Source organism: Schistocerca cancellata, chromosome 3 (genome assembly GCF_023864275.1).
Source record: "Schistocerca cancellata isolate TAMUIC-IGC-003103 chromosome 3, iqSchCanc2.1, whole genome shotgun sequence".
NCBI classification, from domain to species: domain Eukaryota; kingdom Metazoa; phylum Arthropoda; class Insecta; order Orthoptera; family Acrididae; genus Schistocerca; species Schistocerca cancellata.
In genome coordinates this window covers 851,456,794-851,484,560 of record NC_064628.1, presented here as the reverse complement: position 1 = coordinate 851,484,560, position 27,767 = coordinate 851,456,794, and the positions used below count along the sequence as shown (strand labels likewise).

General features: G+C 39.9%; 1 protein-coding gene across 1 annotated transcript in view; it reads right to left on the bottom strand.

The window, feature by feature from the left end:
• LOC126175907 (mismatch repair endonuclease PMS2) overlaps positions 1-27,767 on the bottom strand; it is a 163,848-nt gene that overhangs the window by 71,554 nt on the left and 64,527 nt on the right. Inside the window, exon 7 of the mRNA XM_049922973.1 lies at positions 18,577-18,741. Coding sequence (XP_049778930.1) covers positions 18,577-18,741 — 165 coding nt within the window. The remainder of the gene's footprint in view (positions 1-18,576; positions 18,742-27,767) is intronic.

Sequence of the window (27,767 nt, the reverse complement as noted above, 5' to 3'; positions counted from 1 at the left end):
ACTGGCTTTTGCATTTCCATAACCACAAATTAACTATCTCCGAGAGTAAGTTAACCAACTAAATTTTATTTCACAATTTACAACAGACATTTTGAATATAAGCAGTTCAAAGAATGTCACCACTGACCTTTTGTCTGGTGCAGAAAGCATTTCCACATGTTTGGATTTCACCAAGCTGGTGGCAGTGCAAGAAGAGATCTACTACAAGCAGTCCAAGAAGAGACCTGCTGCAAGGCAAGACGGCACTACATTTGCAACGCATGTTGCTGCCAGGCACAGCGGAGCTGATGTACTGGGATGAGTCAGCAAAACGATAGCAGCTCTAAATGCCTTCCTTCTCTGACTACGGGTTTTCAACTCACTACACATGCTCAGCTTTCAGAGAATCTGTGCTACAAAGGCACAAGTAACACAGCATTTTGTGTGAGCTGACAAACATAAGGACCGCTGTACATATACTCACACATGCATCCCCTCCCAGAAGTGCAAAGTAACATGACACATATGAACTCCGATTGGGAATTTCAGTGTCCTACAGGCACGATCCACACATGGCCACAAGGACTTGACAGGATCCCTACCAGCTGCACGTAACTACCAGGATTGGCTCACTGTGATTGAGAGATACATCAAGTGGCCAGAAGTAGTCCCATTGGAAACACAAACTGCTGAGAATGTGGCATGCACATTCCCCTGTGGTTTGATTTCCAAGTGATTTCTGGCCAGGGTCGGCAGTGGGAGACAGAAATATTTCGCACAATGGCTCAGCTGTATGGGATATACACGATAGAGACTTCAGCCTATCACGCAGCTACAGACAGCATTGTGGAGAGACTACGTCGTTCTTTGAAACCCACTATAATGTGCCACGTGACAGATTTATGGATTAATGCCCTCCCAGTAGTGCTGTTGGGATTGCACAATGAATAGAAAGAAGATCTGCAGGCCTCTCCAGTGGACCTGCTGTATGGCAAACCTTTGCATAAATCAGGAGAGTTTCCATACAACAACTCAGCCCCCCATGTTCTACTCAAGATTTCATCTCGGATCTCTGGTGGCAAAAGGAAGACATGCAACTGAGTAGAACTACATGGCATGGAAAACAGGCTACCTTTGTTTTCAAAGACTTGGTAATGACAAAGCATGTTTTTTCTCTAATATAATCCATCACGCACATCACTGCTACCATGTTATCAAAGTCCGTACACAGTTACGGGGCAAGATGATATGACACTCACTTTATGCAGTAAAAGAGTAGGCACAGGAGTGTACATTGATCAGTGCAAGCCAGCCCACCTAAGTGCATTATACATAACAGAAATGCAGGCCAGCACCAGACACAGAATGCCTTCCATGTCACAGCCGACAGCATTGCAATGTCATCCAGAGCAGAGCAGTCCACCTGGAAACCAAATGGTCACCAATCACCCAGATGTGGCAGCTATCTTCCAATACCAGCAAACCCACCAGCATTCAGCCACAATGTTAACTCATTATGGATGAAATGTGTGGTCCTGTTTTGATCTGGCAGATGCTCCTTAACTTAATGTTTTTTCTTTTCCTTGTGTATGTGTGGGGGTGGGGGGGGGAGGGGGAGGAGGAGGAGGAGGAGGGGGTAGCATCCTCAGATCGTAGGTCACTCCACACCTCTCTCTTGGCAATGATGTCAATGACAAATGCCAGAAAGACCGCACTCTCCAGTTGTCAATACATCACTACCCACTGCAGTGTGAGGATTGGACTGAGTGCTGCTGACTATCAAGACAATACTGGTATATTCTGAGGTAGCAATTATTTATCTTGTAGGTGTACAGGTCAATAAAGTGTCCTGTCTTTATGTGAAGTGTACATTTTATTAAGTACCTACATGGATATTGTGTTAGACATTAACAGCAAAACTTTCTAAGTGAGTACAGCTATGAGATGGACATTGACCGAAACCTGTACCCTTCTCTTTTCAGTGAGGGGAACGCAAATACAAGAATCTTGATTTGAGCCATGTTCCAGTTCACAGTTTTAATATATCAGAAAGCAACATAACAGATTCATTCTGGAAACAACATTTAGGTTGTGGCTATGTCATTCCCTGGCGTTTCCTTCTGTAACTGCTGCTAATCAAATAAGATATGCAGGAGAGACTATACAGACTTGCGGAAGTTGGTGAGAGGTATTGCCAGATGAAGACATAGCTCTTTATGTGTGGACTGAATAGCCCAAGCCAGTACAACATTTATCACAAAAAGCAAGGATCCAGTTTAAAGCCCTGATCTGGTACACCATTGCTAAAGTGCACACTCTGGTACAGAGCAAAACATTCATTCTGCCAAAATTATTGATACGTACCCTTTTACAGTCCAGAGAATTTGCTGCAGTTGGAGATTATACTCCTTATGACCATTTTGAGGATTATGCCAGTGCAATAACAATGATATTCTGCCAAAGACTCATTGATAAGGAAAGGTGTGCAAGCACGGCCTGCATATTGTCGATCATGAAGACAATTATATTTAGTTTAATTACAAGGAAGGCAATGCCTTCTCCCTGTGCCAACTGATTGTGTGATACATCTAATCCATTATGTTGCAACCTGAAAGATAACTAGATTTTAGGATGCTGCAGCATTCATAACAGCAGTGGTGTACATGGCAGTGTCTTTGGTATAAATGAATATTATCTGTGATGACTGTGAAATTTTGCAAGATGAGGGCCAAGCAAATATTGTACACACAAAAGCAAGTCACCATTCACAAGCTGGTTGTCTGCATACTTCTCAGACTTTGTGAGTTAATACTGGACAATACTCGATGTTACAGTATAGATATCTTCACTGAGTACATGGAACATTTTCATGAAAAATTTGATGGCTTATTGCACACTCCATCAGAGAAAATGGAGGGATTACTGACTTATGGTGTTTAATGTAACTTCCTTAAATAAACCTGTCAGGAAAATTGATCTAAAGATGCTATAAACCAAATACAATTTAGTATTCCCTATTCAAGTAGCTCAAGACAGTTTTACCCAGATAAATAAAGTATTCATACAACAAGTACAAGTTTAATGGTACCGGGACTGTTGTTATGCATGTTTAGTAACATCACATGATTTAGCTGCATGTACAGTCCAGACATTCCAACAACAACAAAAAAAGGTCTGAGGGTGATTGATGACAAAACACAAGATCATTTTTTAAAAAAGCTTCAAAACATTGTGATCAAATTTACAATAAGACTAATGCCAGCTATAAATGCAACATACAATCAATTTTTCAAAAATTATTAAATATAATTTTAGGAAGTCTTAAAAAAGGAGGGAGAGAGAGAGAGAGAGAGAGAGAGAGAGAGAGAGAGAGAGAGAGAAGAAACCTGGAACACTGCAGATATCAGAGTAGCTTCAGAATGAAAAACTGATATCTACAAAACAGCAAAAATAAGTAGGGATCCAGAACAACAATGATGTTATAAACAGTACTATAACAAATTAACAGAAATTATTTTAAAAATGTGGCAGTAAGTGCTTCTTGTCAGAAATTGACATCTTGGATAGAAAAATCAAACCGGTATGGAAAAAATTCATAGAAGATGACATCCAAACTTATTATAAAAATCACAATTCAGGAGATATGACGCAATAAATAATGCGATGGATGGAAAACTGAAGCATCGTGCATGATGCTTAAATTTATTACTTCTGTGCTAATAACTCCATTTGCAATGTATTTTGCAGAAGTATCCACATGTCGCCGAATGTGCCAACACAAATATATCATTGTATGACACATAGGTCGAGATGTATGATAATCACTGAGATGCCTGAAAAAATTACACATTATGCATGAAGTTTTAATACATTTATTGTTTACTACTAAGACACTCCTACAGTTGAGTCATCGTATGGAAATGCCTGACACCTGTCAGCACTTCTGACGAGTTGCAACTGCAAAGCACAAATGGCAAAAACAATAGCCGTCTATTGAGCTGTGAAGAGGCATTGCCATAGAGACGTTTACAAAATCACACTGTAGACAAGCAAAGCAGCTGCACTCAGCTTACAGATACTTTCAGGGATTACGTTTCTTAAACTGGATACTGTACTTCTACATCTGTACATTGTGCATACTTCTTCATATGACTGCTTCGTAATTTCAGAGTGTTTTTCATCATACATGGAAATGAAACTTTTTTGATATTTCACTACAAACACTATTATTTTTTTTTGTTTTTAATGTAAAATTGGCAAAATGAGCATCTGGGCAATGCCAAGTCTGCCAACTAGTTATTTCTATAAAACAGACTGAAAGTGTTGTTGTTGTAAATTTAACGCACAACACAACTACAAACGTTAGTGCAACTTTATTAGACTGTGCCTTGTATGCCAATCACCATAACATACAATGAACACAATAAGATAAGGTAAATGTATTAATGCAGTAATAACATGATAACTGAGCGCTAGCATAGCGCAGCAGGTTTTAAATAGGTAGATAGAGCCCACGGAAGGCTCTATCAGAAGTTTACAGTATTACTCTTTTGTGGCGCAATCTGGCAGGTAACAACACACTGCTAATGCAAGCGGCTTTCAAGTGTGCACGAATTACTTCCTTCGTTTTCCCTTGGGGAATAGCGTGTTCCTCTGTGAGGCTCTGACTGAGATGACATGCTGATACTGGGGTATATAGTCGGAAGTACTTGGGGTGCGGGCAGTGTCGCAGTCCATCTTCTTGTGTCAATCCATATGGTAAGATGGGTTACGTCGGGGCGAGCTCCATGTCCACATCAGGTCCAGGGCCTGGTAGTGGTGGTGCCCCCACAGCTGGTGGCCAAGGTGGAGCAGATGGCTCCAGTGTGGATGGCAGATGCATTGGTACCGATTGTGGTATTGGAGAAGCTGTCCCTCTCTTATGTCATGGCAGGGACTCAGCCATGTCACGTGACCTGTCAAGCAATGCAGACTTGGGCAGTTGCAAATGGTTGTAATGATGTGCACAGAGGCCTTCTTCCGTACGGAGGTCACAGAGGCAGTGGCTGTAGCACCGGGAGATGATAGCAGGAATCCATTTTTGGCAACGACCAAACCTGTGTGCCCAGATAGCCACCACGAGTCAGAAAAGGGACGACGGCTGCACAGGTTGACGTCCCTGGCCAGGCCACAGGAGATGCAGAAGTGTCTGGGATTGATGCCCATGGAGCAGTTTCGCAAGGCTGTTGTCACCGAATGGCATAAACCAATAGGAACACAGAAAATGATCGACGGGAACATCTGACAGGAACAAAGTCACGTACTTTTTCATTTGTGTTTTGGATGTTCTGACTAACCTTTCAACCTGACCACTGGATTGGGGGGAAAGGCAGAGTGAAAATGTGGGGAATCCCATGGGCATTGCAGATGGAGTCAAACTCCTGCGAAGCAAACTGAGGGCTGTTATCAGAGACAAACAGTGCTGGAAGTCCTTCGATGGAAGGTTGCCACAGTGACAGAGGCCAAAGTTGACAAACAACGAAAAACATATGGGAACTGAGAGACTGCATCAATTACTATTAGCCAATATGTATTAAGGAAAAGACCTGCAAAATCAATGTGGAGACAGTCCCAGGCCTGCGAAGGTTGCAGTCAAGGAGACAACATTGCCTGCAAGGCAGCTTGCTGCAATGTGCATTGAGAACATACCTTAACATGAGTGATGTCGTTGTCCAAACCAGGCCAAAAAACATGATGGCAGGCTAGTGTCTTGGTGCGTGACCTCTTACCTCTTGCCTAAAAAAAGCCTGGAGTTTCTAGACCTACATAGGATGCAGAAGAGCCACAAGGGCAGAGACATTCTGACAAAGGCATTTGATACCAGCGCCAGAGACCTCTATCCCAAGATTAACAACAGAAGAGTGAAAGAGGAGTCAATTTTACAAATTGCAATTTAACCCGGCAGCCTGTAACACTGAAAAGAGCATACGTGAGCCGTGAAGATGCTCAGCATGGATGAGCCACAGACCACAATATCAATAAATGGCATAGCAAGGCACAGTCCTCGAGAATTGTTCGAGAAACTGTTGAAAAATCACCGGGCCACTGGCCACACCAAATGGTAACCATAAGAATTGAAACAAGCCAAAAGACGTGTTAACAAGCAAGAGCCTTTGTAAGTCAGCATCAACTGATCCCCCTAACCAACAAGTCTGAGGTGCTGTCTTTCACTGAAACTGAGCCAGTGGGACTCACTTCACCTGTTTTGGGTTGGTGGTTAGTCGATTTGGGGGAGGGGACCAAACAGCAACGTCATTGGTACCACCAGATGAGGGAAGAATGGGGAAGGGAGATGGCCATGCCTTTCAAAGGAAGCATCTCGTCATTTACCAGAAGTGATTTAAAAAAAATTATGGAGAACCTAAATCAGGATGACCAGACACGGGTTTGAACCTGTTTGGGGGAAACCTGCTTTGTCTGGTGTCAGGAGGAGGCAAACACAAAAGGGTAGGGGTCTATTAATCGTCAGCAGTTTAAACATATGGCGAATGATGGTACTCCTTAGGGAAATGGCAGCAAGGGACTGCGGAGGACACTGGGTGCACACAGTATGCCTGGGTACTCATTCAACATGCTGAAGAGGCTATTCCAGCAGCCATTGAGGAAACAGGGTGCAACCAACTACAGATTGTGGCACACACTGGAACAAATGATGCCTGTCATCTGGACTCTGAAGTCATCCTTAGGTCATTCCAGCAACTGGCAGAGAAGGTTGAGATAATCAGCCTTGTGCATGGAGTTTCAACGAAGCTCGCAACTTGCAGCATTGTTCCCAGAGCTGATCATCACCCTTTGGTTCCGAGTCGAATGCAAGGACTGAACCAGAGACTACTAAAGTTCTGTGACAAGCTAAGCTGCGACTTCCTGGACTTGCACCGTACGGTTCAGAACTATAGGGTCCCCCTAAATTGGTCAGGTATGCATTGCACATCAGAGGCTGTTACTCAGGTAGCTGATTGTGTGTGTGGTGCACATAAGGGTTTTTTAGATTAGGCAACTCTCCATCAAATCCATGTAACAATGACTGTAGGAAACACAGAAGTAACAGTGTAAATGCCTCCCACAGGTGAGATTATTAAAATCCTAATGGTAAACTGTCAAAGCAATCATAACAAAGGGCCCAAGTTTGAAATGTTCATGAAAAGCAGCGAAGCTTACATAATATTAGGAACAGAAAGGTGGTTGAAACCTGAAATTAATAGCAGAGAGATTTTTGGGGAAAATTTAAGTATATATCAAAATGATAGGCAAATGGGAAATGGAGGTGGTGTATTTGTCACAGTAGACAAAAAACTCAAATCTACCGAGATAGAAACTGATGCTGCATGTATGACGGGCAGATATAAAATGATAATTGGATCCTTCTATCACCCATCTGATGCATCTCCTGATGCAACCAAAAACTTCAGAGAAAACCTCAGTTCACTTGTATGTAAGTTCCTCAATCATACCATAATAATCAGTGGAGACTTTAATCATCCAACAATTAATTGAGAGAATTACAATTCTGCTAGTGGTGGACATGATAAGACATCCTGTGAAACTTTACTAAATGCCTTCTCTGAGAACTATCTAGAACAGATAGTTAGGAACCCCACTCAGGATGGAAATATATTGGATCTAATGGCAACAAATAGACATGATACCTCTGAGTTGTTCACACTGAAACTGGTACCAGTGACCATGACGCGATTGTGGCAACAATGATTACTAAAGTACAAAGGATGACTAAAACAAGCAGAAAGATATATCAGTTCAATAAACTAAATAAAAAATCAGTAATGTCTTGTGAGGAACTTGAAACTTTCAAAACAGGTCAGGAGCATGTAAAGGAACTCTGGCTCAAGTTTAAAAGAATAGTTAACCACCCACTGGATAGACGTGTACCCAGTAGAACAGTTCATAATGGGAGGGAACCCCTTGTATACAGTTGATGTAAAGATACTTCAAAAGAAACAGAGATTACTGCATAATAGGTGTAAAGCAAAGCATAGGGCTATAGATAGAGAGATGTTGAATGAAACATGTTTGGCTGTCAAGAGCGTGTGATGCCTCAATGACTACCATAGCAGAATATTATCAAATGACATTTTACAAAATTCACAGAAATTCTGGTTGTATATAAAGGCTGTTAGTGACACCAAGGTTAGTGTTCACTCCCTAGAGAATGAAACAGGAACTGAAATTGAGGGCAGCAAGGCAAAAGCCGAAATGCTGAACTCCGTTTTCAAATTTTCCTTTACAAATGAAAACCCAGGATAATTGACCCAGTTTAATCCTCATACTACTGAAAATATGAATGAAATAAGCATTAGTGTCAGTGGTGTTGAGAAACAGTTGAAATCATTAAAACTGAAGAAAGCTCCAGGCCCCAATGGAATCCCTGTCAGATCCTATACTGAATTTGCAGCTGAGTTGGCCCCTCTTCTAACTATAATCTATTGTAGATCCCTTGAATAAAAATGGTGCTCAGTTCTTAGAAAAAGGCACAGGTCACACCCGTCTAGAAGAAGGGTAGTAGAGGTGATGCACAAAACTACAGCCCAATATTGTTGACATTGATTTGTTATAGAATCTTAGAACATATTCTAAGCTCAAACATAACGAGATATTTTGAACAGAATACCTCCTTAATGCCAACCAGCATGGTTTTCGAAAACATCAAACATGTGAAATCCAATTTGCACTTTTCTCACAAAATACTGAAAAATTTGGATCAAGACAACCAGGTAGATGCAGTGTTTTTTGATTCCCAAAAAGTATTTGATTCAGTACAGCGCCTAAACTTATTTTCAAAAGTATGATCATATAAGGTATCAAGTGAAATTTGTGACTGGACTGAGGACTTTATAGTAGGGATGACACAGCATGTTGTCCTGGATGGAGAGTCATTGTCAGGTGTAGAAGTAACTTTGGGTGTGCACCAGAGAAGTGTGTTGGGACCCTTGCTGTTTATGTTGTATATTAATGACCTTGCAGACAATGTTAATAGTAAAATCAAGCTTTTTACAGATGATGCAGTTACCTTTAATGAAGTACTATCCAAGACAAGCTGCATGATTATCCAGACAGATCTTGATAAGATTTCAACATGGCGCAGAGATTGGCAATTTCCTCCAAATATTCAGAAATGTAAAATTGTGTGCCTCACCAAGAAAAAAAACTTAGTATCCTACAGTTATAATATCAATGAGTCACTGTTGGAATCAGTCAACTCATACAAATACCTGGGTGTAACACTTTGTAAGTATACAAAATGGAATGATCCCATAGGTTCAGTCGTTGATAAAGCAGGTGGTAGATTTCGGTTTATTGATAGAATACTGGGGAAGTGCAATCAGTCCACTAAAGAGATTCCTTACAAATCACTTGTGTGACCCAGCCTAGAATATGGCTCGAGTGAGAGAGACCTGTCCCCCTCAGGGGACACCGTCTTACAGTAGCACAGTCCGGGCGGGTGAGGAGGTTTGCATGCTCTGGATCCTGAGGGCTATGCCGGCGGTAGATTAGCTATCAGCAGGGTCACCCATGCCGGATTGGCTGAGGGGGAGGAGCCAGATGAAGTGTGTCCCACAACGGCCCACTGATCCTTTGCACCTGTCCCATGCCTGTCCTTTTCCTGCCATCTCAAATCATAATAAAGGGTAGGGGTACTCTTAGGCATAGGGAAGCCAGCTGCACTAGGGGAGTAAACCCTTAAGAGAAAATCAGGCAAGTCTGGAGGCTCTTAGGTGGCAGCCCCACCACCAGACTAGGGAGCTGTGGGTCAATCACTGGCACTCCCAAAAACAAATGATTAAGGAAACAGCAGAAAAGAACAGCCGAACGGACTCAAATATGACAAGCTTTGGCATGAAAGGGGCAACAAAAATATGTTTCTGGAATATTAGAACATTGAAAGAAGCCAGCAGACTGAAACAGGTTACAAAGGAGATGACGAGTTACAGGTTGGACATTCTTGGACTTTGTGAGGTGGCTAGATTTTGGAGAAATCTAAACAAAAGATGGATACACCTTTTTATACTCTGGACCCACTGGAGAGGATGCAGAGCACAGAAATGGAGTTGGACTTTTGTTAACCAAAGGATGGAAAAAAGAGCCTTATGGAATGGAAACCGGTTTGAGAAAAGACTACTGACAGCATGTTTTAAGACAAACATTTGAAATGTCACAGTCATTCAATGCTATGCTCCTATAGAAACCTCAGATACTGAACAGAAAAAAAAGTGTTTTACCTCTCCTTACGTGACACCACTAAAAGTACCAGTACGAGAGACATCTTGATTATTATGGGAGACCTAAATGCGAAAGTCGGAAAGAATAATGAAGGCCTAGAGCATGTACAGGGGAGTCCATGGTATCGGAGAAATCAATGAAAATGGGGATATGTTTTCAAATTTCTGTGCCAGTCACAATATAGTGATTGGAGGTACATTATTACCATACACGAATTGCCATAAGGTACATGAGTATCCCCTGATCACAGAACGGAAAACCAAATTGATCATATAGCGATAAGCAAAAAATTTAGAAGGTTGCTGATGAACATGAGAAATAAATGTGGGGCTGATGCTGGCAGTGATCACCACTTATTGTTGCAAATTTTAGACTAAAAATCAGAGCTACAAATAGAAAGTTCAAACAACGGAACAAAAAATGGAACAAAAAATATGACGTGGGAAAATTTATAATAACAGCAAAACAAGAAGCTTTCTGTACTGAGCTAAGGAACCACTATGAGGCACTCCAAGAAGCAAAGGAAAATGATGAAAATAGTGTTGATGATACATGGACTCAGAATAAGGACGACTATTGCAATGTGAGCAAACAGGTCCTTGGCTTTAAAAACCATTTGAAGAAAGATCAGATATCAGAGCGTACATGGAATTTGATCAGCTGTAGGAATGAGATTAAAACAAAATTAAATATGAGTAAAACAATACAGCAGAAAACTCAAATGCAAGCTGAGTATGCAGCTACTGACTCTCAAATAAAGAGGAGTGTGAGGAATGATAAGAGAAAGTGGATGGATGAGCAAGCTCTGATAGCAGGCATAGCCACAGCAAGGGGTGACGCAAAAGTACTGTACCGCATCACTAGAATGTTGTCCAAAAAAGGTTTCAACAAGAACAGACCTGTGAAAAGCAAGGAAGGTCGACTGTTGACAACAGAAAAAGACCAACTTAGAAGATGGAGAGAACATTTTTCTGAAGTCTTAAACAGAGAGCAACCTGACGACAGGGAGAGGCAATGGAATTTTCCAGATGCCAGTGACAGAATCAATGGCAACACACCAACTAAGACTGAAATTAAAATAGCTCTCAAACAGATAAAGAATGGGAAGGCTCCAGGAATGGATAATATTGCACCTAAGGCACTAAAAGCAGACATTGACACCACCATAAATCTACTGCATCCATTGTTTGAGAAGATATGGTCAGAAGAGAAAATACAAAAGGATTGGAAAGAAGAGCTGATTATTAAGTTGCCAAAGAAAGGGGATACTACCAAATGTAATAACTGGTGAGGCATCACCCTCCTATCTGTACCAAGTAAACTACTCTGTAGATTGATGCTAATTCATATCAAGGACTCAGTTGAGGCACGACTGAGAAAAGAGCAAGCTGGGTTTAGAGAGCACTGAAGTTGTGTCAGTCTCATCAACACACTGCGTATAATACTTGAGCAGAGTCAAGAATGGCAGAATACACTCTACCTTACATTTATTGATTTTGAGAAGGCATTTGACTCTCTTAATAGCAGAGTTATGTGGCATACCTTGGAAGAATATGAAATACCATCAAAGATAATAAATATTATTGAAGCCATGTATGATGGATATGAATGTAGGGTGCTACACAATGGGAAACTTACTGACTCTATCCAAACAAATGCTGGGGTGAGGCAGGGATGCATTCTGTCACTTACTTTGTTCTTACTGGTACTGGACAGCGTAATGAAAAGAGTTGTTGTTGGTAGGAGAAGAGGTATTCAGTGGGGAACGCAAGACAGGCTTGAAGACCTTGACTTTGCTGACGATATTTGTCTGCTCTCGCAAAGATTGTGTGACATGGAAAAAAAGTTGGAAAGACTGAAAGAGGAAGCAGAAATTGCAAGACTTAAAATAAATGTTCAGAAAACTAAGGAAATGAGAATACGATCTGAAAATCAAGCGAAGCTAACAGTGTATGGAAAGGAATTGCAACAAGTAGACTCCTTTGTATATCTAGGAAGTACTGTTTGTAAAGATGGAGGGGCCGAGGAGGATGTAAAGAGTTGGATATGAAAGCCAAGTGGAGCCTTTGTACAACTGTACCCTGTCTGGCATAATACGAACACCTCGAGACGAACCAAGCTGCACTTCTTCAGTAGCAACATAAAGTCAGTCCTCCTGTATAGTTGCAAAACATGAAAGGTAACAAACATGATTGTAAACCAGCTGCAAGTCTTCATAAACTGGTGTTTTCGGCAAATTATAAATGTGAGGTGGACAGATGTTATACCAAATGAAGAATTGTGGGAGATGACAAACCAGCGACCAATCCGTGAACAAATAAAGGAAAGAAAATGGAGGTGGATTGGTCACATAATATGCAAACAACAAGGAGCACGTAGACGTCGCCACCCAAAAAAGACATGGAAAAGAATGATGGAAGAAGAAGCTCTGAAAGCTGGTAAAACATGGACTGAAGTGAAATGTTTGGCTGCCAACAGAACCAGATGGAAGGTCTTTACTGCTGCTCTATGATCCAACAGAAACAACAGGAAATCAGTCAAGTAAGTCAAGTCAAGTGTGAGACCTGTACCAGATAGAACTAACAGGTGATACTGAACGTATAGAGAGAAGGGCAGCACAAATGGCCACAGGTTTGTTTAATCCATGGGAGAGTGTCACAGATGTACTGAAGGAACTGAAATGGAAGACTCTTGAAGGCCTATGTAAACTATTGCGAGAAAGTCTATTAACAAAGTTTCAAGAACTGGCTTTAAATGATTACTCTAGGGATATACTACAACCCCCTATGTAGCACTACACAGGGATAGTGAAGATAAGATTTTAATAATTACTGCACATACAGATGCATTCAAACAATCATTTTTCCCATGCTCCATACGCGAATGGCACAGGAAGAAATACTAACTGGTTTACTGAGATGTACCCTCTGCCAGGCACCTCACAGTGGTTCGCAGAGTATACATGTAGAACGAGAAGCTGCAAATACACACCAGAAGGTTGATTTAGGAAAAATACTACCACCAGCGAGCTTAGCAAAAAGTTCATCAGGGCACAGCAAGGAGTGTCAATGATAGACCAAGAAGTGACAGAAACTTTGAAACTGCCGGAGAGGCATAAGCATCTCGACAGCTTCTTGTCAATGACTAAGAAGGATTCCCATTCACTGGATGTGGTTGGTTGGATAACCCCATATGCCGTGAGGCGGTTGAGCTCCACCTCATCACTGAGCAGCATCAGCACCAGGTGAGCCTGAAAGAAATGGGGTCTGGCCGAAGGGTACATGGTGATGAGGGCTTTGGAAATATTGGCACAACACAAGCGTGCAGAAAACAAGGTGGAAAATTAAGAGCATAGAGAGTTGAGTTGTGTGTATGGTAATTGATCAGAGACAAGATTAACTTCATCGGCAATAGTAAATCTGAAAAGGTTAAAGGTGTACAAATCAAACAAATTTTAGGTGTATGCATTGTTCACCACCAGAAAAGACAGTGGATAAACCACAGACTTACTTGTGTCTAGGGCTGAGAAACTACCTGAAATTGGAATGCTTTGTTTATTGTAGGTGACTAATGTAGCACTAAAGAGGGAGAACCCAAGTCCATGTACGTTTGGGAGTTGAATCAACTTGCATGTGCAAAACCTTCTGACAAACCTTGACTTCAACAAAAAGCTTATTGAGTGCAATGAAGATTGCCGATATACAACTGGCATCCATGAAAGCGTCTGCAATAGGCTGTTGGAATTTTGCATTACAAACAGGAGCAATGTGGTCCATTTTGTTGCACTGGCGGCAAATGGCCCACTGTTTAGGACAAAGCAGCCTATCATGAGTGACAAAATATTGTTCATTACCGGGCTTGCTGTGCTGCTGCAATTTCCTTGGTGATTTTCTCTAGGTCGTGCGGCAATCGCTTCTTGGCTTTTTCATCCTAGCCCAAAATTAGGTCTTAATAATTTTGATTTATTTTCCACTTACCAATAGTTCATTATTGTATGATCTGTTTTGGACCCATCCATTGTAGTGGAATCTGGCAAATTTTAATCTATGACATATGTCTTTTAGCAGCGTTTTGTTCGACGGACAACGAATGTCGGGCAAAAAGATTCCGAGCTTTTCGACTCTAATGTTTTAAACATATGTTCACCTAAAGATGTGACTTTTAGTGCCACGAAACTGGTAGTGATCCAGTAATAAAGACTAAATACAGCTGAAGCATTTATTAATGCCCAAGATGAGAAAAAAGCATCAAGACTAAAAATAGCAAATTATGTTTTTGTTAAAGTTATTAACGGGTTTTGTATAAAGGGGCTACCTTTGAAAAAACCACAGCTCATCCAGTTTTGTCTGTCAGAAACACTCCTGTCTCCTATTGACATAGTGTACTAACAGAAAATAATGAAACAGCATACGAAGTTCTAGGTTTTTGAGGATACTTGCTGATGAAAAATTAAACTGTAAAAACCATATAGTAAATCTGCAAAACATTTAGGATCGGCTACTTTTACCACAGGAATAATTGCCAACTTTGGGGATACAGAAATGAGTAAGTTAACATATTTGGTATAACTTCGTTCCCTGATGTCCTATGGTATAATATTCATGAGTAGCTCCTCACTTAGGCAAGAAGTATTTGTTGCAGAAAAGAAATTAATCAGAATTATGTTTGAGGTAGGATCTGTTTCAGCAATCACCTTCATAGCAAATTTATTGACTGAAATAATTTTTCAGTCACAATGCATTGCTGACTGACAGTAATAGAGTTATTCCCAAATACACTACTAGAATGAAAAGCACTTCCTCTGGTGAACCTAGCGTTGATATAGAAAAGAGTGGAAACACGCAACTACAAAACTCTTTGGCAATCTGACCAGGAAAATAAAATGAGTGAGAGACAGCAGAAGTTTTTTAAAAAGTTGATAGCATTTGTTCCCCCTTAACAAGACCTTCTATATCAATAAGGAGTTCTTGAATATAAATATGAGGTCAATTACAAACCTGTAAACAGCCAGCATGTAGCCGTATCAATGTATATGGTTTTTAACTGTCTAGAAAATATTTTTCTCCACTGATAAGTTTCCACATCATAACATCTACTTTGAATATGTTTCATGGAACATCTAACTAACAATAGGCCTGTTTAAATTAGTTGGAATTTGACAGCCAGTGGGCAGGGCTGGGCACTGCTTCTGCCAGCAATATATCTTTGGCATTGTCAGCTCCCACAGTGTTGTGTCTACTGCTGCACAAAGTATTATGCCTGCCAGTTCTCAAACAGCAAACTTCTTCAGCTGAGAAAATTTGCCTATTTCAATAAAAAACACAACACTGGTCCAAATTAAAATTAACAACATACGTTAGTTTGCTTAGAGCTACTATATAAATGTCAACTGTTTCTGAAGCTTTAACAACATAATGTGATATGGCACTTTGGAATGATTTATTGTCAAGAGAGGTATCTTGTAATCACTGGAAAAGCAACTGATGAAATTATATCCTGAATGGGAAAATTTCATCCATTTCAAAAACATAAAATAATTCATGCCCTAAGTAAAATTACGGACAGATTCTACAAAATGGTTAGGAACACTATCGTAATCTATACTATATGTGAATTTCAGATTTTTTAATGTAGTCCTTGTATAGTAGAAATCAAACAATGGAAAATCCAAGATGTAATAACAATATTATGAAAAAGGATAGATTGCTACTTGTTGTGCCTGTCTGTGACTCAACATCTCCCCCATAAGTTTTGTGCGAGACAATCTTTTTGCAATATTCTATTACCAAAGAGAGCGAAGTGCTACAATGGCTGCCTGCAAACAGGACTTACTTGTCGCAACATTGCAACATCAGATGCCAACAAATTTAAATCAGACTATAACCAACTAACCTGAAAAGCTCAAACTTGTACTACCGGAATTCCCAGTCTGTGCACTGTTCTTCATTGGCAGACTTCAAATTTAGTGGTGCATGAAGCAGTCTGTTATGAAGACAGAACCCAGTTCAATGATGATTACATGAGATTCAGAGAAATGTTACGCTGAATATTATCTTTAAAAGCGAACTTAGTTGTTATACGCAAGTTAGCATCTCAACTTTACAATGGGCCCAGCTGGCGAAACAACAATCAATGTATTGGAATCAACTGAGGGGGCACTCATCTATAGTGTTAAATAGGCATGGAGAAAAGTTATATATTTACTTTTATGTGAGTATTGGTTGAGGGAATGTTCAACAATTCACAGTTCATGCACAAGAGGAATATGCTTGTAGAGGGTAGTGACATCTATGATGACTACCAAGGTGTAGGGTAAAAGTGAAACAAGCACAGGTTTCATATTACCTGGTGTTTGTTAGAGTCACAAATATCTGTATGAATCTTTTGTGCAAAGGATTGCACACAGGGATGGTTTAAGGCTGAACAGACATAAGGGGCTGCTTGAGGCATTGAGCTTAGAGATACACCAGACGTGTCCAAGTGCAAGATGGATGTAGACGGTGTATTGTAATTAGTAGAATAAACTGACAGGGTGCACAATTATAAAAGCAGTCACAACTGCAGTAAACATGGGTCCACAAATGAGCCATCTGGGAAATAATTATGAATGTGTGGTTACAGGCCACAACTGACTTCAATACTAAATATCATTCTAGTTAGTATAAATGTATGTGAAATGTTATCTTTTCAATTAAATCCCCATTTAATTGGGCTCAAATTTCAGCCAAGGCCTACTTTAACAATAAACACAGTACTTCGAAATTACCTTAAATAGAAATGAATTTGTTTCTCCTTTGTAGGACTGCAATAAGATTCAGAGATTTATTTCAGTAATGGAAGATTGTCTACACAACACTAATTTTGAAAGAAAAATAACCGATTTACACATTCACTACATTTAGATTTATTATTAAAGGTCTTACCAAGAGACAAATGGCGCTGCTTATGTCGAAAAATGTTCTCAAACTGGTCCTGTTTGCAGGTGTTGATCAACCAAAAAACGGTTCAAATGGCTCTGAGCACTATGCGACTTAACTTCTGAGGTCATCAGTCACCTAGAACTTAGAACTAATTAAACCTAACTAACCTAAGCACATCACACACATCCATGCCTGAGGCAGGATTCGAACCTGCGACCGTAGCGGTCGCTCGGCTCCAGACTGTAGCGCCCAGAATCGTACGGCCACTCTGGCCGGCATCAACCAAAGCAGAAAGATATTCTGGGGATATTTTGCAGTATATTACTATCTGGGTAGTCAGCCTGACTATATTTTAGCACCTTCAATAGCAAGAGATCACACTTTAAGTGGACTCAAAAGAATGAGGTGTGAGGTCACAGAGTTGAGGGAGAGGGAGAGGGAGAGGGAGAGGGAGAGGGAGAGGGAGAGGGAGAGGGAGAGGGAGAGGGAGAGGGAGAGGGAGAGGGAGAGGGAGGAGGAGGAGGAGACACACTACAATTTTCAAGCACTTTTCAAACTATTTTTGTAGCCTATGAATTGACTAATGGTGGCAGAAGCAATAAATGTAAATAAAAGACAGATAGGACAAACTCTCTTCCATCCATCCTCAGTGAAAAAATGTAAAGGATAATGGTAAAGTTGAGCAAATTAAGTGCTTGTGATTCAGCAGTTGTTACATCAAGAGTATAGTAGAAACACAAGAGCAAAAATGGTTATGCCATGCTGAATGCAAGATTTTTCCCAGAATAACCGATGAATGCAATTCTATGGGAATAATAATGGATCAAGCAGGGATCAGAACAAATTTTGTCCTAGGTATAGTTGAATGTGAATCATATGTATCAGAAAGTTTTGACTAAGAGGGCAATTACAATTTCCAGTGAAAAATCCACCCTGAAATAACAATGCTATGAAAAGGGCAGACTGCTACTCATCATATAGAGGACAAATTGAGTCACAGACAGGCACAAAAAAAAGACTGCTACAAAAGGCCTTTATCTGAACTAAAAAAACACAAACACACATTCACACAAGCACAACTCTCTCTCTCTCTCTCTCTCTCTCTCACACACACACACACACACACACACACACAAACAAACACACACACACACACACACACACACACACACACACACAAACACTGTGTCTGGCCACTAAGATTGAGAGGCTATCGATAAAGGTTTCATTACGGTTCATAGCACCCATTTCTTGTGAAATATAATTTAAAAAATAATTCGGATTTCATCATTATTTTAAATGTATTGACACAGCATTACAAATATCACAATTAACTACACTTTTCTGCTACACATTAAAAAAATGACTACAGTAGTAACAGATTTGGTGGGTCTTACATTACCTTTATAGATGCCAATAGAAGTTTTTCTTGGTTCAGCAAAACTTGCCTCTTGTCAGGAGTTAGATTCACATCAACATTATCTTTCTCCATTTTTATATTCATAAAAACAAATGGGTACTGCTTTTTGTTGAACACATGATAAACATCATTCACTACTTTCATCACCTGAAAGTACAAAATTTCTCATGTAATAGTGCTGTTTTAAGATGCCATAAACATGGTATCATGATTATTCCTGATAACACTTGAAAGAATACAAATCAGTTCTTGTCTGCCTTTTCTTGATGTTCCTATTTTTTTTTTTTTTTAGTTCAGGTAAGACAGAAAAGGAACATTTACTTACAGACATTCAACAAATATCAGCAGTCTATGGCTGAGACGCTGAAACATGTCTGTACTGCCTTTTCCATCAACTGTGTTCCAAGATATTTCAATATAGGATCCCTTTTGATTTCACCAAGTAGCCAAATATTTCACACATTTGATACAGGATATGGAAAATGTTATAACAATATTAAAAAACAAAAACTCAGCCAGATGGGATGAGATATCTACTGAAGTCATTAAAGCAGTTATCACATAATGGCAACCCCACTAACACTTCAGCCAATCTTTTGAACAGGGATGCTTTCCTGATGTGCTGAACTTTACAGAAGTCAGACGTCTGTTGTACGAAGGGTCGAGGGAAGAAATGGAGAACTATCACCTATTACTTTCCTTCCAATTCCATTTAAAGTGCCTATAAATTGTCTCAAAATTTTACTGTAAAAATATTACTGTAAGTAACCAATTTAGATTATGACAAGAAACAACACAACAGAAGCTATGAATGTTTTTGATAGACAAAGTATTAGGTCAGATGCTTAAATTTAAAAGTATCTTCTGAGGTCTTACAAAAACCTTTGATGCAGTAAACATGGCTTGTTTATCTACAAATCAGATATATATGGAATTAACGGCAATGCTCTGCAATGACTTATACTACGTGTGCAGAACAAAAAACAAAATGTAGCTGTAACTTCAAACTCAGTGAATTGTCTTTCTAAATGGAGTACATCATCTCAAGGTTTACCTCAGCGCTTTGTTTTAGGGGCAATCTTTTATATTCCAAGTAAATGACTTACTCAAAAATATAAATAATTAAATTCTGATATCTATTGTGAGCACACTCGATGCCCTAGAAAACTGGTTCCAGTTAAGGGGCTCCGGAACGCCCTATACTTGCAATGTTAAAATAACGCTTATAAATTACATCTTTCCTCACAAAGTATTTGAGGTAGGAAGTTGAACTTTTTACAGATTATTTATTGGAATATGGGCTACAGCTTAACACAGGGATTTTACAAAATTTTAGTTCAGTTATCAAAGATGATTTTTTTTTCAATTGTAATGAAAATTCACAACATTTTTTGCAATTTTTTATTTATATATTCAAAAATATACAGTTTTTTGGAAAAAGGCTGTGTTAAATTATGCAGAAGGTACTGTGTAACATTTACTGAAAGTTTGAAACAAATATGTTTGGAAGATCCTTAGAAAACATGTAATTAGTATGAGAAAATAAAAGTTTTGGGAATCGAGTGACAAAGATTGGATTAACTTTTTAGTGCATTCCGGGTCCATAGGATGGATTATCTTCATCCTCTGCAAACTCCTCCTCCAGCTTCCTCTTGTTCCTCCTCCTGTCTACTCTTGTTTGTATTTCTAGACTCTTTACAGCTCTGTCTGCAGCCCGAAGGCGTTCCTTGTGTAAAGCAAGCATCGCTCGTACCATGTTAGAATGTTATTATTTACAGTAATAACACATACCTTTGGCTTTCCAACATTTCTCCTTTTCTTAAAAGCCTTCAGAGGATTTCTAATAACTTTACTTTTACTAATTATTATACTTCAACAAAACAGAGACTCAAGAAACAGAATTAATTACGAATATTTTCGAGATAACGACAGAGTACATAAACATGAAACAATCGACAATCACACCAGCGATATATATTGAACCATCACAGGTTAGCCACAACACATACTTTATCTCACATCACTAAAATGTACCTGATGAACACGGATGTTAATAATAACACCATTCGACAGCATTTTAACAGCGCCACAGTGGGTCACGCCCATGTAGAACACATTTTAAAAAAAATTTAAAAATAGTTGTAGTCTTCGGAATTGAATAAATTATATATCTACTAAAAGGTAATAGTCTGCAGATTCAGAAAACGCAAAAAAAGTAAAAATTGAACTTTTCATGATTTTGAGCCTTTCCGGAGCCCCTTAAACAGGTTGAAACCAAACACTGCAAAAACCCTCACAATACATGAGAAACAAAGAGAATTTTATGCTTTCCACACATCACTGAAGAAGAGAAATTTGTTAACATTGAGTATATATTTAAGTGTCAGGAAGTCGTTTCTGAAAGTATTTGTATGGAGTGTAGCCATGTATGGAAGTGAAACATGGACGGTAAATAGTTTGGACAAGAAGAGAATAGAAGCTTTCGAAATGTGGTGCTACAGAAGAATGCTGAAGATTAGATGGGTAGATCACATAACTAATGAGGAGGTATTGAACAGAATTAGGAAGAAGAGGAGTTTGTGGCACAACTTGACAAAAAGAAGGGACCGGTTGGTAGGACATGTTTTGAGGCATCAAGGGATCACAAATTTAGCATTGGAGGGCAGTGTGGAGGGTAAAAATCGTAGCAAGAGATGAATACACTAAGCAGATTCAGGAGGATGTAGGTTGCAGTAAGTACTGGGAGATGAAGCTTGCACAGGATAGAGTAGCATGGAGAGCTGCATCAAACCAATCTCAGGACTGAAGACCACAACAACAACAACACATCACAAAGTAATAGATGAAAATATACTTAATATAAAGCCAGATACCCTAAAAATAAGGCCACAGCAAATTGTGTGTGAGAAATGCTACTCTGCTGGAGAATAATTCATGGAGGATGAAATAATAATCAGCAACATCTAGCTTTTTAATACAAGGTGTCCCATGATGTTTGATCAACATGCAGGAATGTGACAAGAGCCATGATTCAAAGCAAAAAAGTCTAGTGAACATGGGATCTATAATGCATTCCTTGAGAGCTATGAGTACTTGTTGAGTACAGGAGATTTCGTTTCACAGTAGTGAAGATGAAAAAGTGCTCATAACTTTTAAGGCATGTACTCTGGAGCCCACATTTAGCGGACACATTTTTCTTCTTTTGGTCCATACTACCATCTTCCAGAATATGGATAATAAAAAGTTTGCAGAAGAAGAGATTTGTTTGACAGTACCAAAGATTAAGAAGTGCTCATAGGTCTTAAGGTATGCATCTTAGAGCCCTTGTTTATCACACCTTTTTGCTTCAAATGATTCTTGCTGTCATATTTCTGAATATTGACCAATCCTCCTACGACACACTGCATATACAACAAAATTGTTTATTGTTATGATACTGTTATTGACATCAGCAATTCTGCACTTATGGTGAAGTCTTACTACAATTTTTTTGATGTGTTTTCTGTACCTGAATCAAATGGCTTCGATTATGTATGTTATGAGACGAATAAATAACAATCCACAGAAACACAGTCTCTTAGCACATGAAGCTTCATTTTAATTTTCACTGTTGTTTGGCTCATAGTCAATGAGCCCCCAAGTTTCAAATGTCTACAATGTGTTTCAAGTCCTCACTGACACAACAAATTACCAGGAGCATTTTAGTATCACATGGACTAAGGTTGTTAAGATTTTTCAGCATGTTGAGGGCAATGTGTTCTTGTCATCCCTCCCAGGGGATGTTTGTGAGTGGCTATATACATGGAAAGTGGAATAAAGTCTGTAGGCCAACACATACACTGCATTAAACAGTTTTTCAAGTACTGTGTTTCAGTAGGTCTAGAACATAAGAGATAGCAGCTCTGACTATATACAGTCCCCCAACAGAAAGAGTTTTTAAGTTCAGCATGCAATTAAAGAAATTTAACAGAAATTCTCGGGAAGTCATTTTACATTGTGATTTCAAGACTGAATTTATCTCTGATAGTACTAAATGAGACCTTTAGATTTACTAATTCCCAGGTCTGATTTGCTCCTCACAGCAGCATTCTAATCAAGAACAGATGGGCAGCACAACAGAGACTATTAACTGTCTTTCATAAAATAGATATGAGCTCATAATACTGTACAACACTGTGGTTACAGTTTTTCTTCACAAAGGGCCAGGGATAAAAGCAGTGTAATCTGAGACAAAGGGTGGCAAACATCTAGAATCAAAATATCTTGTGCCAGTAAGAGAGAGATTTAATGCAGGCAGGTAGTGCAGGCAGGTAGGAGTATTATTTGAAATGAAATGAATACTCAATAAAGCAAATGACCTGCAACTCTCAGATAGTAGTTGCAATGAGATTGTGGTAGACCCAAATTATTGTTGACTAATTCAGTGAGTAATCTTACAAGAGTATGCACAGAATAGAAATAAGTTTCTCATCTACAACCACATCTCTTAGGTTTATACTGAAATTTATTACATAATCAGGCAGTCATTTAAGTCCCCCTATAACTGGCTGGGTAAGTCTGTTCAAAGGTCAGAGGAAAGCTAGGATACAGTTGCCCCCTCTCTGGTACCACGTGCCACGGAATTTGAATCCACGCCAGGCGTCATGGACATCGAAGACCCATAGAGGTCTCTGCACCATAGCGCCGTAAGCTGTGGCGGTGCACGCCTCCTGGCCTGCTTTTAGTGTGAGGGCGCCACAGTTGAACACATGGTCCCAGCGGGCAATAGCAGCGCCCCTGATAGCGTACTTAAGCGCCGGCCTCTCGCTCAGCCAGTCAGTCTAATCTCGCTTATGTCAGTTTACACCTTGCTTTGTGCTAGACTGCTTACTTCCTGGTTCGTATACGAGTGGATGTGTTTGTTTCCTTGTGACTCTGTTGTTTGGTCTTGTTGTATTCGTTCTGTCCTTCATTGGTTGTGTCCGTCCTCTTCCACTGTGCTGCTGTTAGCGGGCCTCTCCGCGGGTCCCGCCACGCTTTCCATCATTGCTACCCCGGGACTGTCCTGGTTGCAGTTACAACACCCTTCAATAGTACCATGCCTAGAAAAACAATGTAGTGTTCAAATCAACCTTCAGTTTTATGACAAATTTATCTTACATAACTCCACTCCAATAGACAAGGAGCCAAAACCTGCTCGATAAAAGTGTTTTCATTTTATAACGTGATTTTGAAAGTCAGAGTTCAATTAAAATTGATTTATGTTATCAGCAGCGAAGATTACTAAGGTGTAAATGTGTTGAGAAATGACTGTAAGAATTCTGAGATCCTTACAGAGAACTCGATAATGTAACTGGATAAATAAGGGTTGAAGGAGAAGGAAAAGAGGTAAAGGAAAAGGACTAGTGAAGTTTAGGAAATAAGGAGAATTTGGGGAATCTGTCCAGAATCCCGGTTATGGGGAAACTTACTGGATGGGGCAAGGAGGAAAGACTGACAGCTGGGGGCTGCACTGGATGAGATTTGAAAACCTGAGAGCTTAAAGGTAGAAGATAGAGTAATACGCAAGACAGGGATTCCTGCCCAAACATTGTGCATGAGTCAATAAGAGCAGAAAGACAAGTGCATTGTACATAGTAGAGATTAGAGGGCAGGGGCAGGGGCAATATGCAGGTCAGAAAATGAAAGATATAGAAAACCAAAAGCAAATGAAGAAAGGAATAGTTACTGTGAAGAAATGCTGAGACCAAAGAAATTAATGCAGGGTGAAATGGGTTGCGAGAAACAAGGACATGTTGTAATGCCAGTTCCCTTTTGCGGAGTTCTGAGAAAATCCCATTCCAAGCAGTTCCCAACAATCGGTCTGTCATTCCCATTGCATCCAGTAAGTCTCCCTGACCAGGGGTTCTGGGCGACTTTCCCAACTCTCCTCATTTCCTAAACCACACCAGCCCTTGTCCTTAACTCCTCTTCCTTCTCCTTCAACACTTCAGTCACAAGGAGGGGCCAATAGCTCAAGAAGCTTGCAAATTTAAATACCTTTACACGTGTGTTCTCCTACCATCACTTAGCGAGTAGATTTTTTATCTATGCAATTAAATTATATTTTCAGAAATTGATTATTCTCGTTGTTACAGAGAACTCTGTATGACGATTAGTTATCTACTTGACAAGTATTTCCCCTACTTACTTTGTCCAAGTAAATACTTTATTCATTTTATGTACATTGTTCCAGAAGACTATTCAATAAGGCAAATATACAAACCAAGGAAACCTTCTTGTCTGTAGACCACCAACACAATGAGACCTACTTCTAAGGGCAAAACATGCTGAAATAAACTTGAGTGAATTTTGTGTACCAACTATCTTAACGTACTGCGCACTTAGGCCCAAGGCATTTCACCATTAATGTCTACTTCTGGTGGTAACAAGTCTTTCTTGCTTGTTTGAAACTGCATAAGTATTTGTAAGATTAAGAAATATACTGTTTGCTGTGAAACTGTCATAGGTCGCTTCAGCTATTATCTGAGCTGTGCCTGGAAGGCTTGAATTTGGACTGGTCGGTTGATTTGGCGGAGGGGACCAAACAGTGAGGTCATCAGTCCCATTGGATTGTGGAAGGATGGGGAAGGAAGTCGGCTCTACCCTTTCAAAGGAACCATCGCAGCATTTGCCTGAAGCGATTTAGGGAAATCATGGAAAACCTAAATCACGATGTCTGGATGTGAGTTTGAACCATCGTCCTCCCAAATGCGAGTCCAGTGTGCTAACCACTGCGCCACCTCACTCGGTGGAATTTGGACTGAAGGTTAGTATGCTTTTGCCATCAGTAACATTACAGCTTTTGAACTATCCTAAAATCATTGGAAGATCATTTAAGTAGAATAGGTACCGATCAATGTAGGACCCCTCATTATGTTCCTTCATTCCGATGTCATCCCTGTAACATATTTAGTCATCATAGAGTTTGTCATCGCACAAACATGCCATTAATGGCATAGCCCTTTAGTTTCCCAAGGAGAATTCTGTGGCTCATAAAATCAAAGACTTTGGTAAGGTAACAGAATACGCTAATGGGACAGTTGTTTTTGTTCAACTCGGTCACGATTTCTTTTCTGTTGTCTTCTACTGCTTTCTCTGTGGAGAATCCTTTATGGGAGATACACTAAGAGATAGTTAACAAGTTCTGCTCATTGTCAGATAAATGAGACAATATTCTAGCCATTCATTAAACATGTTCCATAGATCATATAAAGAAGGATAACAATCAAGAATGTAAGGGAGTAATGCACTCTCAACTAAGCTATGATTTTTGCTTTTACAATTGTTTCAGGAGAAATAGTACATATTTTACAAGAGAGTAGTATAGACTAATTTGAATAAAACGTTTTTTATAACACATATCTATTTTTTATCAGTTACAGAGATACAGCTGGTTACAGAGATAAGTTTTCATTTCATAGGCTGGTACTTCAGTTGCTGTGGGTTTATTTATCAACTGTCATTTTTGTTTGAAGTTGAAGTTGTATGTGAGTTTGCATAGTTGAATTTTTAAAATGTGGTTGTGATCTGTTAATCAATTCTACCAATTTGCTTAATCATGCCACAATTATTTACAAATGCTGAGTATGCTCATGTGGCATCTGTGTAAGAGTTTTGTAATGGAAATGCTGCTGCTGACTGAAGAGAATACAGTAGATGATTTCCTAACCCAGAGCATCAGATTTAAGAGTATTTACTTGTGTGTGAGATTGGTGCAGTGCCCAGCAGTTATCCCTCATCTGATCATGCAAACACACAAAGCATGGAAAAAGTCGAAAACATTATTCTGTTGATACAATATAGACCTTCAACAGGCACATATTGAATTTCTACATGTACCAGTGCCACACAGAAGAATATGGTGCGCATTAAGTATGCAGAACCTCAATCCACATACTTTACAGTGGATTCAGCGTCTTTGAGAAGGTAGACTACTGAAATTTTTTCACTGGCAAATTACACATTTGCAAGTAATTCCATTAATACTGTTGACTGATGAAGCCACTTTCACTAGCAATAGTACCAGTCACACTTATAAATCACATCAAAGGCCCAACGAAAACCAGAATCCCATTGTGGAGACAAATTTCCAAGAAAGCTTCTCTGTAAATGTGTGGTGTGTCATGATAGACAATCAGGTGACTGGGCCTGTTGTGTTACCCCACTGTCTTACACAGTTCTGTTATCTAGATTTGATTGAAAATGAGGTTCCAGAATTGTTGGAGAGGTTCCTTTAGCTATAAGGATGGATATGTTCTTCCAGCATTTCAGGGCTCCTACACATTCTAGTCATCAGGTGACACATCATCTCGCTCTAACATTCCCTAGAAGCAGAAGTGATCATGTTTCTGCCCACCAAGGCTCTGGATATTACACCTTAGATTTTTGTATGTGGGGATGGCTGCAGAATAAAATAATAATAATAAAATAAAAATACAGGTCAACACAACAGATAATCAGTTGTTTGGATTATGAACAGTGTTGTCCCTACAGACTAGGTATTCATGGCAAACGTATCTGCTCCAGTGACGAATCCCTCAACAATTACACCAATAAACCTGACCAGTGCTTTCCTCTCCCACAACTATCCTGCAGACCTTGTCCACAAACAGATCTCCTGAGAAATACATTCCTCCCCATCCAACAACAATGTTCCTACTCCCAGACCACACAGAAGCATCCCCCTTGTCAGCCAGTATTATCCTGGCCTCGAATACATCAACAAATTACTCCGCCAGGGCTATGACTTTCTCAAGTCAAGCCCTGAAATGAGATCATCCCTAGACAACATCCTCCCCACCCCACCCAGAGTTGCCTTTCATCGCCCCCCTAACCTCCGTAACATCCTTGTCAAACCCTACAATATTCCCAGACCACTTTCTCTACCCAGCGGTTCCTACCCTTGTAACCGACCCCGCTGCAAAACCTGCCCCATGCATCCCCCCCACAACCACCTACTTCAGCCCTGCTACTGGTAAAACATATACAATTCAAGGCAGGGTCACATGTGAAACAACACATGTCATTTATCAGCTGACATGCCTGCACTGCACAGCCTTTTACATTGGGATGACGACAACTAAACTGGCTGAGTTCATGAACGGGCACAGACGAAATGTCTGCCGAAGGGAGATGTCCAATACCCAGTAGCA